The sequence below is a fragment of the Berghia stephanieae genome, chromosome 9 (genome assembly GCF_034508935.2).
Source record: "Berghia stephanieae isolate SIO BIC M18660-M18661 chromosome 9, UCSD_Bste_1.3, whole genome shotgun sequence".
NCBI classification, from domain to species: Eukaryota; Metazoa; Mollusca; class Gastropoda; order Nudibranchia; family Aeolidiidae; genus Berghia; species Berghia stephanieae.
This window is the reverse complement of record NC_088368.1, coordinates 32,397,874-32,410,373: the sequence shown is the minus strand read 5'-3', so window position 1 is coordinate 32,410,373 and position 12,500 is coordinate 32,397,874. Positions and strand designations below refer to the sequence as shown.

Below are 12,500 nucleotides of genomic sequence, written 5' to 3'. Positions count from 1 at the left end.
CTAGGTCAAGAGTATTTCAAAAAGAGATAAGTGTGTATTTAATCAACTATGAAGTCATATAACTATACGAAATCAATCAACTCAACTTGCTCCAACAACATAAGACAAAACAACATTTTGGAACTTTGTGGAATATAACACTAAAATTTTGACTGCAGGTTCTAGGTTTAAGTTTACTGGTAAATTGCAAAATTAATCCCTAAGACGTAAAATGAATTCCTAGCCAGTGACAATGTTGTTTCTGTTGAAAATAAAAATCATATTTGTGCCCCCCAGACGCCATGTCTTGTCATACATGTTTAGTGTTGCAGATGGTTTCGGACCGATTCTAAAACATTTGCAGTAAATTTACAATATATAAAAGTTCATAATTATTCCCTTTTCAAAAAATAAGATACGTGTCAAAATGAAAAGTTATAATGTATAGCATAAAGTATAGAAGTATGTTTATTTAGGATTTGTGGGATTTTAATGACTTGTCTTATAATGTCCACACTTTACAATGAACGACTGCTTTTATACAGCCTTGATATGGTCATTATATACCATAATTTAAAAAAAAAACTTTAAAAGAAAATGAAAGATTTCAAGCTATTTTACACTTGCAACATATGGCTTAGAAATAGATGCAGTGCAGCTTAATTATCAAATAGATTCAGCCGTGAATGAAGACAAAAGGTGATTTCATCAATTTTGGTTTTTCATAGTTTGGTTAAAACAGCCAAATCAGATGATATGAAAAAGCCACATTTTTCCAAATTTGATCTCTTAAAGACTTGTAGAGGTATATATATATATATATATATATATATATATATATATATATATATATATATATATATATATATATATATATATATATATATATATATATATATATATATATATATATATATATATATATATATTATTATTATTATTATTAATTGCATTATTTTGATGTCATGATAACTAATTTTTAACCACTATTCCTTGTTAAAACATTGACAAATGATTTGAAAAGCGAGAGACTGATACATCAGGAATAGTTTCCATATAATGTTAAACCCTGCATTGGACAAAACCAATTGTGATTGAAGGTGGACAAAGTACAAGGATAAAGAAAGCAGACTTTTTTTGGGATAAATTGGGGGTCATTTAAACCGATCAATACACAAGTATAGTTCACTGACCAAATTTTACAAAGGTGCTCTGTCGGTGCCGTGTTGTAGTGAGAGGAGTTTTAGACTCTAAGTTTAAAATAAAGATTGATATAGTTTGAATGTTTGTCTTTTACATAATTACAAATGAAATGACAAGACACAATGTCACTATCCCCACCCCAACTCAAACAAAAAAAAAACAAACAAACAAAAAGAACATGATAAAATCATTATAAAACAAAACATTCTACTTACCCCTAGTGAATTTGCCTCCATAGCAGTTTGAATGCCAGTACAACCATAGGCCAGTTCCTCTGCCACAGCACAGGTGTCTACAATACCCAAGTCCATGCCACCTGGACACAAGCAAAAACAATTTTGGTTAAAAAGTTTTCAACTCATTCCTTCTTGACCGTGATCTTCACATTGGACTAGGATCTTATCTGAAACTTTACCAATCAGTCTCAGAATAAATTGATGCCCATCACTCTTCATCCATATCAAACTCCATTTCCATGTCTTATTCACCTGCCAACCAAACAGAAACTTTCATCAAGTGTTGCGTTTACTTTGAGCATTTAAGAATTCAAAAGCCTTTCAATGCTTTCCAAGATCAGTGAGAGAAAATTGGAGCTCAGCTAATATTTGGAATATTGAGATCTAAACAGTCACTTTCAATTTCCCAATCACTCTACATCTGGGTTTTAAGTAACTTTATCAGCTGTCAGATTTTCCCAACCAAGCTGAGCTTCAAGACATATTGATGATTTCAATTCAGGTTGAGAGAAAGCGATCTCAGACATTGAGTTATGACCAATATTAAAATGTAGCAATTGGACGCAGCTTTTCCATCAAAATATATCTTAAAGAAACTTCATTCATTCTCCCCAATAAAATATCAATTTAATTCATGCTGTCTAGATTTTGTTTTATTTGATTTCCTTTGAGGTGGTAAGTCAAATTTAAATGTTGAATGAATCAATTCAACACATTACATTTATGAGAAATGTACAAATGTTTAATGAATCAATTCAACTCACCACAGTTATGGGGAATGTGTAAATTGGTCAGGCCAAGACTCCATGCCTTTTTGATGATGTCCCATGGATACTGGAAGTTGAAGAAACATCGAATGAAATACTGATAAGCTTCATAATTGTTAAAATAATGCTGCTGTACACAGACTAAAACTCATTTATACATTATGACCAGGAATCTTTTACATCATATACTGACGAATTGGAATATATATATATATATATATATATATATATATATATATATATATATATATATATATATATATATATATATATATATATATATATATATATATCCTTTCTTTAAAAAATATAGCATTGTGGAGAACATTGTGCTTATTTGAGTCAATAAAAAAATTGATACGGTGCACAACTCTACTGAAAGATTTGAAAATTATACTGTAAATGTATTTTTTACAGATAGATAAACAGATAACTTGATTTCCTTTTATAATTTAAAGTCAGTTTGAATGTTCGTTGAGTCACACAGATATCACGTACCGACGACACTAAACAGACCCAAAATCACCAAATTTCGTCACTGTAAAAAGTTGTCAGTTTGCGTCATCTATTTATGACATCAAGTATTATTATTACTTCCGTTGTGTTGTTGATTTTTCGGTGATCAGTTTTGTTCTAATTGCGTGTATGTTTGTGTGTATGTGTGTATGTTTGTGTGTGTGTTGTGTGTGGTGTATACATGTGTGTGTGTCTGTGTGTGTGTGTGTGTGTTGGCATTTTTCAGCAAATCGTGGCATTCATAGTGATATTATTCACTTGATCACATGAAGGTATTTCAGTCGCCATTTTGATTCTTTTTTTTACTATTAGGGTTAGCTCGAGAGGTTAGTCATAAGTGTTATTAAAGGTGCTAGGGTGTTTGTTTTTCCATAAGTTAAGTAAAGGGGAGACATTCCGAAAGCTCCTACATCCCCAGTATTCTTTAAATTTGTATTTTCACCTTTGATGTCACGGGTCAGAGGCTATAGTGGCTTACACTTCATGTTGGGCCACACAGAAAAATCAACCGAAGATATACCAAATTACACAGACAACGTTGTTTACCAATCTGCCATCATTAAATGATGGTGAGTACAGTATCGAATGAAAATAGTTCTTTCCCCGCGAAATTGCGGGCTTTTTACTAGTATATATATATATATATATATTGTGACATTAAAATAACCCCCAACTTGTCAATAATTTTTAAACCAGAAACTCCAACAACGTCTTTAAATCAATAGTTATATTTTAAGTTTTCTAGTTGAAATTTTGAAAGGGTTATTCTGTCAGTATATTTGCAGAATGAGTGTATGACAGATGTTACATATGTCACCTATCTCCTCAAAACGGTATTACATTGAGGTGATTTTAATGCTAAACATTTAACTTATAGTCAAATATAAGATTTGGGATATGTGTCTGTGTCTTATTCATGCAAATAAATATCTTTTCTCAAGGAGACAAAAAATAAAATGTCACATTTTTGGTTATTTAAATCTTTAAAAATTTCTTTCTGGTTCACCTCGATATAATAAATTTGAGGTAATAGGTCACAGATCTAAATTTGGAATTTGATGGTCTCTTCTGTCTCATCTACATTTAATATCTATCATTATTATTATCTATTACCAAGACTCCCCTCCTCATTGATCTATCCCTCTTTCAAACACATTCTGAGTATGAAACCACTTGCAAAAAGAAGTAAAAGTGTAAGTTTGTTTCACTGACATTGCAAAATACACCCACCCCAGAGCGTGTAAAAAGAATGGTCTGTTGATACTGATTGCCCTTATTTTTTTTTCCCCTACCCTTTGTGGTATGACCCTGGAATCAGCTACCTGTGGCTGTTGTAATTTCTTAGAAATCTAGATTCATTGAACACGTCAAATAATACACACCACTAATCTCTGGTCTACATTTTTCTATTTTTTAAAAATATTTTTACATGTAGACTTATCCTCTTCTATAGTCAATTTATACATTACAACGAGGAAGATTATCTTTACGATTCTTATTGCATAATACCAAAATGGGTTTAGAAAACTGCTTCATTATGCGGGCTTATATAATAAATTTACTAAAAGAGTGCTTGTGTGGGTGGGATGATTAAAGAAGGGAAAGTGTGATGGGCTTACAATTATAACAAGAAATGAAAGGAGTGGAGAAGTGATAGAAGGCAGTAAAGAATAAAAACTTTTGCAGCGATGGGGAGTTGAACCTGAGACCTGACTGGTACAGCATCCTTCACAGGATTCACCACTCAAAACAAAAGTTGTTTCAAAAGCAGCATTTATCTTGAGTCTTTGTCACGACTTCGTGAGGTCAAGACTTCAACACACAAACACTGCAACAGTTTATTAGTATCAGAGCTGGTTGTTGAGCTTTGAGACTTATTCCCAACACAAACATATAACACAGAGATGATTGAGACATTGAGTTTATAAATATCAACATTGTTGTTTTTTTCCTTTTTTTCTTGGATAGTTCTAAGAAATAGGCAATTGAACAAAACTGTTAAGGGTGTGGATGAGGGGACAAAATGATATAGGCTGATATTTTTTTTTTAATGTGTGGAAGTTATCTGCCTCATGGAATCATTATTGGTGTATAGGATACCTCTCCAGTCTTGTCATAATGAGGAGCATTGGGAACGATTTCTTCACGACAGAACTTGCGAGCCAATTCTCTAAATTCCTCCTGCTCTGGTGAATATTCTGTGGAAATATGGAAGAAAGAAAAAAAAAAAATAAAGCACAATGAAGGAAACAATTTTCTTACCTCAATACGTCCAACCAGCAGTGATTGAGTTGCTGGGTGTGTTTGATCTGGTAGAAAATACTTTGCAAGAGACCGGTTTCCTACCCAAAGGTAGCAAGCAATTGCTACGATTTGTTTAATGCTACAAAACCGCAGATTAACTCCGACTCCATGGGCCGTGTGGCTCTGGAGAACTAAAGGACAATCTGAACATTAACCCTTTACAGATCTGATTTTACCATGGGGACCCTGATAGCTTACCAGACAGAGCTCTTAACTAACAAGTAAAGCAACCGGTATGGGAGTTGAGAACATTTGAGGATTTCTTTTCTAACCTTTCTCATTATTGAAGGGTGATTAGATAACTGGATCTTTTGGTTCTGGTGAAAACTATTTTACAATAGATCAGCATCCTATCCACATTTTTCTTAAAAAATAAAAAGGTGAACATAAAGAGGGTAAACAAAACGTCCCAATCATTTCTCTCAATTAGATTGAAACCTAGGGCTGACTCCTCATTATGTTTTCAAAGGTTCAGCACTATTTCTGGTAAGAAATTAAACAAATAGGTTTTTCATTGACGAAAGGGGGTTCCAACAGATCAGTTGGTAAAGCACTCGCTCATTTCTTTTGTATACATGTGTAGAAACAATGTGCTCGCGTGTATGTTTGCGTATGTCTGTGTCTGTATATGTAAATGTGTTGATGTTCATACCATAAACCAAACTGATCATTGTTTACCTCACATGAATTGCCTTTTATTTGGACAATAAAGATTATTATTCTTAACAAGGAAAAGCGAATGATATTGATTTCAAATGGAGTAGAGTTTATCTTATTTTTTTGTTTGTTTGTTCTTTTTCTTCTCTTTTTTAAAAAAGTATCTGGGTCTTTCTGTTATATCAGGTAAAAAGAAATTGTGTGTCTGTTTAATGCTCAAGGAACCTGGATAAACTCAAACTCCATGATGAGCATTGTGATTCTCAAGGACAACTTTTTACTTACTGAAACACAGTCCTCCTCCAGGATGATCTTCTGCACCAGATGTGGCTGTACCAGGGTTTGTAGACAACGGCCTGGAACATGTCAACATTGAGCGAAGACCAAATTTCTTGGTAAGCTGTATATAATAGATAATAATATTAAAAATATTACGGCCATAAGAAAAAAAAAAAAAATGAAAGTGACAAAGGTGAATGTACAGTGCACCTTGGATACAATGACCTCAGATTCTGTAAAACCTCAAATTAAACCCAAAAAATTTTTTAAATTCCCGTTTTTTCCCTCCTTTTTGAAACTACGAATCCACCTTAAATACAACAAGGCTCACAACCACACACCCCGACTACAACGAAGTATTCTAAACTGCAAAGAGCATGCCGAGTTACAAGGCACTTTTAAAAAAGTGCATTGCTTTCCAACTCAGGGAGCTTTATTACATATCGCCACTGTCCAGTAAACCAATTTCCCATTACAATACACACAAAAAATAGGGCATAGGGTTATGGGTAAGGGGCATTGCATGTGTGCAAGTGTATTGTTAGTGAGGCCTGACTCCGTGCTATTAGCAGTGACAATCACAGTCGCATTGCAATGGGATGATTTTGTCTCTCTTCATGTGTGCATCTCATCTAAAAGTGAGGAGTAAGGAGATTGCATTTAATAATAATAATAATATAATAATAAATAATAATAATAATAATAATAATAATAATGATAATAATAATAATAATAATAAACTTACATAGCGCCCATTAATCCACTGACGAGTTCTCTATGGCTCTTTATGATCACTCACGACTATTTAAACTACCATACACACTAACACGCTTACACACAAACACCTGTACACCCGCATACGGAAACTTCTCCGCGTCCACATACACAACTCTTTACATACATATTACTGCCCTAAATTAAAACATAAAGCATATCAATGTTCTTCTAAATAATTCGGTTTTCAAATTCTTTTTAAAGGTTTCTAAATTGTCATTATTCTTAATATTATAAGAAAGGGAATTCCACAACGTGGGCGCAGTCACTATGAAGGATTTGTTGTGAAACAAAGACTTAGAGGGTAGGTACCTCTGTCAGAAGAAGCATACTGTTAGAAACTAGCAATCGGCAAGGTGTATAATGAGATACAAGATCATTTAGATAGGGTGGTGACAGGCCATGAAAGGAGCTATAACAAAAACATAAAATCTTGAACTCAATGAGCTGCTTCACCAGCAGCCAATGAAGAATTTCTAGAACAGGGGAGATAGGATTGTCATGTTTTGATAACATCACCAATCTAGCCACCCTGTTCTGAACTTTCTGCAATCTTTGAATATTGTAATTGGGACAACCAATGAGCAGCGCAATGCAGTAGTCAAGTCTACTAAGAATGAAAGCTGTGACATCCGTTTTAGTGATTTCAGTGTCAATCAAAGACCTATTACGACCAATGTTTTTAAGATAGTGACAGCTTGAATAATTTTGGTGATATCATTATTCATGGACATATTGTTATCAAAAAATACACCCAGATTGCGAACATAGGGATTAGAAATAGAAACTTTGCAACCTGCTACATCAATTTTATCTATTTTAATACTATTTCTGCAAGATTTGTTCTTTATACACAGCACCTCGTTTTTTTCTTCATTCATTGTCAATTTGTTTATATCCATCCAATTTTTTATTTCATTGATACAAACTTCAACCTTCCGCGACACACTAATTTCATCATCCTTAGATAACGGTACATAAAGCTGTGCGTCATTGGCATACATATGGAAGTCGACTGAAAAAGAATGAATAATTTTCCCGAGAGGCTGTGTATAAAGGAAACAAAACAGTTGTAAGGACAGCTGTTGGCTCAACTGATCCATTTAATGTAAGAGTTGGATTACACCGGGGATCAGCTCTCAGCCCACTGCTGTTTGCAATAGTAATGGATGTCCTAACAGAACCAATTCGGCGAGAGGCATCATGGAACATGATGTATGCAGATGATGTAGTTTGAATGATACAGAAGCTGAGGCGGAAAAGGAACTGGAGGGTTGGAGACGGGTGTGGAAAGGAGGGGATTAAGGGTATTCAGATTGAAGACAGAGTATTTGTGCATCGGACAACAGACAGCAGAACCACCAATAAAGATAGAAGAAGAGGATGTGCTAGAGACAAACCAATTCAAATACTAAGGAACAACTGTACAAGGAAATGGGAGCAATGAGATGGAGGTTAAGAAGAGGATACAGGCAGGCTGGAATAATAGGAGGAAGGTAACTGGAGTTATGTGTGGCAAATGAATTCCGCAAAGCTGAAGGGGAAAATATATATCTGTTGTAAGACCAGACATGTTATTGGACTAGAGACAGCAGCTACAACAAAGAAACAAGATAAAGAAGTTGAGGTGGAGAAATGAGGATGTTGAGATGGTCACTTGACTGGATAAGAAAAGATAAAGTGAGAGATGAACGAATTCGAAGGTTGACTGAAGTGAAGAATGTATCAACACAGAGTAGGTAGGTTAACACAGAGGCTGCAGTCCTCGCTCAATGTTAAATTCGTGAAATCGACTTCGCGGTGCCTCAAAAGTATGTCACGCTGTATAAATTATAGTCTGTTTCTCACGAAGCGTTTTTTTTTCAATATAATTCATATTCTCACAAAAGTATTGGCACCTAGCAAAATTGCCATATAATTATTCCTGTCATCAAATTCATTTTAAATTAGTTGAGAGTAAGAAAGAAAGAAGTAAAAAGTGTGATAAAGCGCTTGTAAAGTTTTCATAGACCAAGAAAGAAAACAGAGAGAACTAAAGGAATTTATTATGAAAAAAAGATATGGATGGGGGAAAGGGACCTAAAAATGAGATTTTAAAATGACGTAAGCTGTTTACAGAGCATAATAGAAATAGAAAAGGATAGAATTACTTGATCTTATCTTAGTATCTATTCATGTGCAAATGTTAGAGCTTTTCTTTTCCTCCCCCTATTGCAGCCACCAATGTCCATCTCACAGTTGTGACATCTCAGGAAATGATGTAGTCTAATAGTAGTGTAGAGGTTCAATGAAAGGAACTTCGTTGAGAAGTTCTCCTCACTCCTGCAGTCAAGTGGAATGTCCATTGTGGCCTCGACCATTTTCTTGACAAGCCTGAACCTTACCTTATGATAGTATCGTTAGTCCACCCTCCTTTAGGTTGGGATATTGTTTCATTGATATGAAATAAGACGAGTCTGACAAGAGACTTTCCTGGACGAAATTTGTCTTGCACAAACCACAAACTATTCCTATGAGTTTCTTGGCGACATATTCTGAAATGTAGGCTACAATGTCTTTTTCTGGAACTCGCAGTACAGGATTACTTGCACAATTTTTAACAAAGGGCCGGTTGAGCCTTGGAACAACTTGATGAAGCCGTGTCCTGACCGTGTGGGTGGCTCCCTTTGTTGTGATGGTGTCAAGCTTAAAAAGAAATGTGTCCAAGTCTGTTTGACAGTTGCCGCCTTTTCCAGGAAGGAGTATTGGATTGACAGGATATCCGACTTTGCCTCGAACTACCGAAAACATGTTCTCTTAGCTGTCCTGATCCAGCCGGTTTGTTAAAAAGGAACATGTTGCAGTTGTTTGAGAGGTCATCCCACAGATCCAGGAGACAAGTAATTGTCAAATTCCATCACTCTATGCATGGCAGTCTTCCACTCTTATTGAGAGGTTTATTGCTGTCAAACCACATCAGTTTCTCTCTCAGAAACGACACGTGCTCTGCTGATGATACTGCAATGGCATAGGAGTTTTTCCACTGCATGACGACCCTTTATTTAAAGCAGTCAAAAAGAGTGTTACATTCTTCTACAAACTGTACAGTTACATCGCCGTAGTGGACCATGGTGGTTATTCCTGCAGCAAATGAGTGACTGAGAACTTGCACTGCAAGTTTAACGCTTAGATTTGCAAAAAAAAAAAATAATAAAAAAAGCTTTTATATAGTGCAATATCCACTAATTAGTCGTGCTCAAAGCGCTTTACAAATGGCTAGGTACTCATTTTACACCTGAGTACGGTGAGATAATGTGAGTAAAGAGCCTTCTCCAAGGACTCAACTATGCGCTGAGCGAGGCTCGAACCCAGGACCTTACGATCTGAAAGTGAGTGTCATACCACTAGACCACATAGCCGCAAATGGTGGCATAGTAATGTGCCCAGGCCTGTAAATGGTTGGTGATAAAATTGTCGGAACTTTTTGAACACGCGAAAATAGACACAACAGGACAAAAATATGGACCCAACACAGATATGACACGTCAATTGACTAGTCAAATCATGTCACTTTCCTCTACTTATTTATAACGAGGTCCTTATTTTATGGTATCAAAAAAAAAAATCCCAATTATTTGAGGTCCCAGGTCTGGGTTAGTTGTAAAATGAAAGGAAGAGAACAATTCATACCCTTTTGAAGGATGTGTATCTAGACGTCTAGTGCTCGACACGTGAAGCTGCGCATCTTCGCTCCCGTTTGTGTTAAATGTTTACGCTGATTCTTTCGTTTATTTGGATTAATTCTTATAGAAGAAAAAGAAGAAGAAGAAGAAGAAGAAGAAGAAGAAGAAGAAGAAGAAGAAGAAGAAGAAGAAGAAGAAGAAGAAGAAGAAGAAGACGACGAAGAAGAAGAAGAGGAGGAGGTGGTGCGGTGGTGTAAGAGCTTTCAAAGAAGAATATATATTTCGAAGAAAAATAATTATTTCGCATTATTTTTTTTCCGTCTCACATCGGGACGGAACCAAAGAAATATAGAGACTGAGAAATAAGAGCCGGAGATATGCATGTGTGTCGGTAGCAAAATAGAGAGAAACTTTCCGGTCCGGTTCGACACACTTCTGTGTGTGCGTTATTTACTGACTATGTGTGTGTGTGTGAAGACGACTCGCGCAAACTTCGCAACCTCTCTCTCGCTGGCTGTGGCACAGTAGCCAAGCAGTGAATACATAAACGTCTAGCGGAGCATGTAGGTGGCATGATAATATTATAGCTAACTATAGACGGCATGTTTTGTCTTTGATGTGACAAATAAAAAGTTTTTTTAATTTGTATTTTTTAAGTCGGCATTTGAAACGGAATAAAATCTAATTTTTTCGTGGAGCGAAATAAAAGTCTTTTATTTTCTTTTTTATTGGTTCTGTTCTTTGGCGTTACGAATTTTATTTTTACTATTATCTTTTATTTTGTATTTTTTTAGCACGTATAGATTAAAATCGTACTGTCGGAAATCCGACAATAGATTTACAGGCCTGTGTGCCTCTTGGTTAATTTTGGAGCCATTCGGATGTAGAACATTTGGATACGATTCCAGAAAATAGTTTGTGCGTCCATTGCAAATCCACTCTTTTAAAGGTTATTTCTATTGCTTTTCATCAAATGTGTGTGTGTGTGGGGGGGGGGGGGGTTAAACATAACAAACAGTCCCGCTTTTCATCATTGATTATTGATAAGGAAATATGGTTTATCCTTATTTATATATATATAATTTCGTAACCAGGCCGAATTAGGACATCGATTCCTTCAATTTGTACAATTCATAGCACTGCACCACTATAATATCAATTATATCTTTTAATGTTTTTTGAAAATTTTGAGTAGTATGTTCGGATACCATCTTTCATGTGTGTGTTGTGAAGAGAAAAGAGAATACAAAAATACAACATAATAAAAGCGATAACAGAAGTACGCAGCAGTGCAGCAGAGTCCAGTAAAGTGGTTAAAACAAATGCATTAATAATACAGACAATGCACTGAACAGAATATGACAACTGACGATACGGCGTGACAATTTTTAACGGATGCGCTCTAACTAGAGCGCCATCTAATGCCTGCCTTTCCTTTATGAAATTAGAAGTAAATGTACGTAGAAACACTAACCTCTTTGGCGATTAAAGAAGCCATTTTTGTGTCAGATTCGTAGAAGGTGAAAAATATTGTCAAAATAGTTTGAGTTCAATAACCTCGTCACTCGTCAACTTTCGTTTCGAAACCAGGTCAATATGACCTTCCAAATATGGCCAGAATTTGATCTTTTCTACGCAAATAAACAATGCCTGTATTTTGGGAAAAACCTACGCTAACCAGATAATTATTTTCATTATTTCATATTTCTTATGGTTTCCATTTATGCATGAAATATTTAAGGAATACAACTTATCAAAACAGTTATAATCTATGATTTTTATTTTATTTAGTTTTAAAGCCAATATTACACATTAAATTTGGGATGGCGAAGAAATTCCAATCTGGCAATGCGGATCGTAAAAGTCGACTTTGACCTTTGACCTAATCAAACGGCAACCGGCATTAATTTCATGATCATATAACACAATATGTAATCGACCCTCCTCAGAATTCTTTTGTCCTGACAAAGGAATTTACCCAATGGAAACCGTACGGTGCTCTGATTGGCTAACCAAACCAGCGGCCTCGATGAGAAAAATATCGGCCATTTTGCTGTTGGCTGGGAATCGCGTTACTATAGTAAACAAGCGCTGATCGGCCGTTCATGAAAACCAGTTGCTGC

The 12,500-nt window shown here is 35.3% G+C and overlaps 1 protein-coding gene across 1 annotated transcript in view; it reads right to left on the bottom strand.

The window, feature by feature from the left end:
- Nucleotides 1-11,989, bottom strand: part of LOC144980059 (medium-chain specific acyl-CoA dehydrogenase, mitochondrial-like) — a 30,529-nt gene extending 18,540 nt beyond the window's left edge. The window contains exons 1-5 of the mRNA XM_078927540.1: nucleotides 11,852-11,989; nucleotides 5,948-6,062; nucleotides 4,802-4,899; nucleotides 2,183-2,252; nucleotides 1,398-1,498 (exon numbers count right to left, since the gene is read on the bottom strand). Of these exons, the coding sequence (XP_078783666.1) occupies nucleotides 1,398-1,498; nucleotides 2,183-2,252; nucleotides 4,802-4,899; nucleotides 5,948-6,062; nucleotides 11,852-11,875 (408 nt within the window). The 5' untranslated portion in view covers nucleotides 11,876-11,989. The remainder of the gene's footprint in view (nucleotides 1-1,397; nucleotides 1,499-2,182; nucleotides 2,253-4,801; nucleotides 4,900-5,947; nucleotides 6,063-11,851) is intronic.
- Between the last annotated feature and the right edge of the window lie 511 nt (nucleotides 11,990-12,500).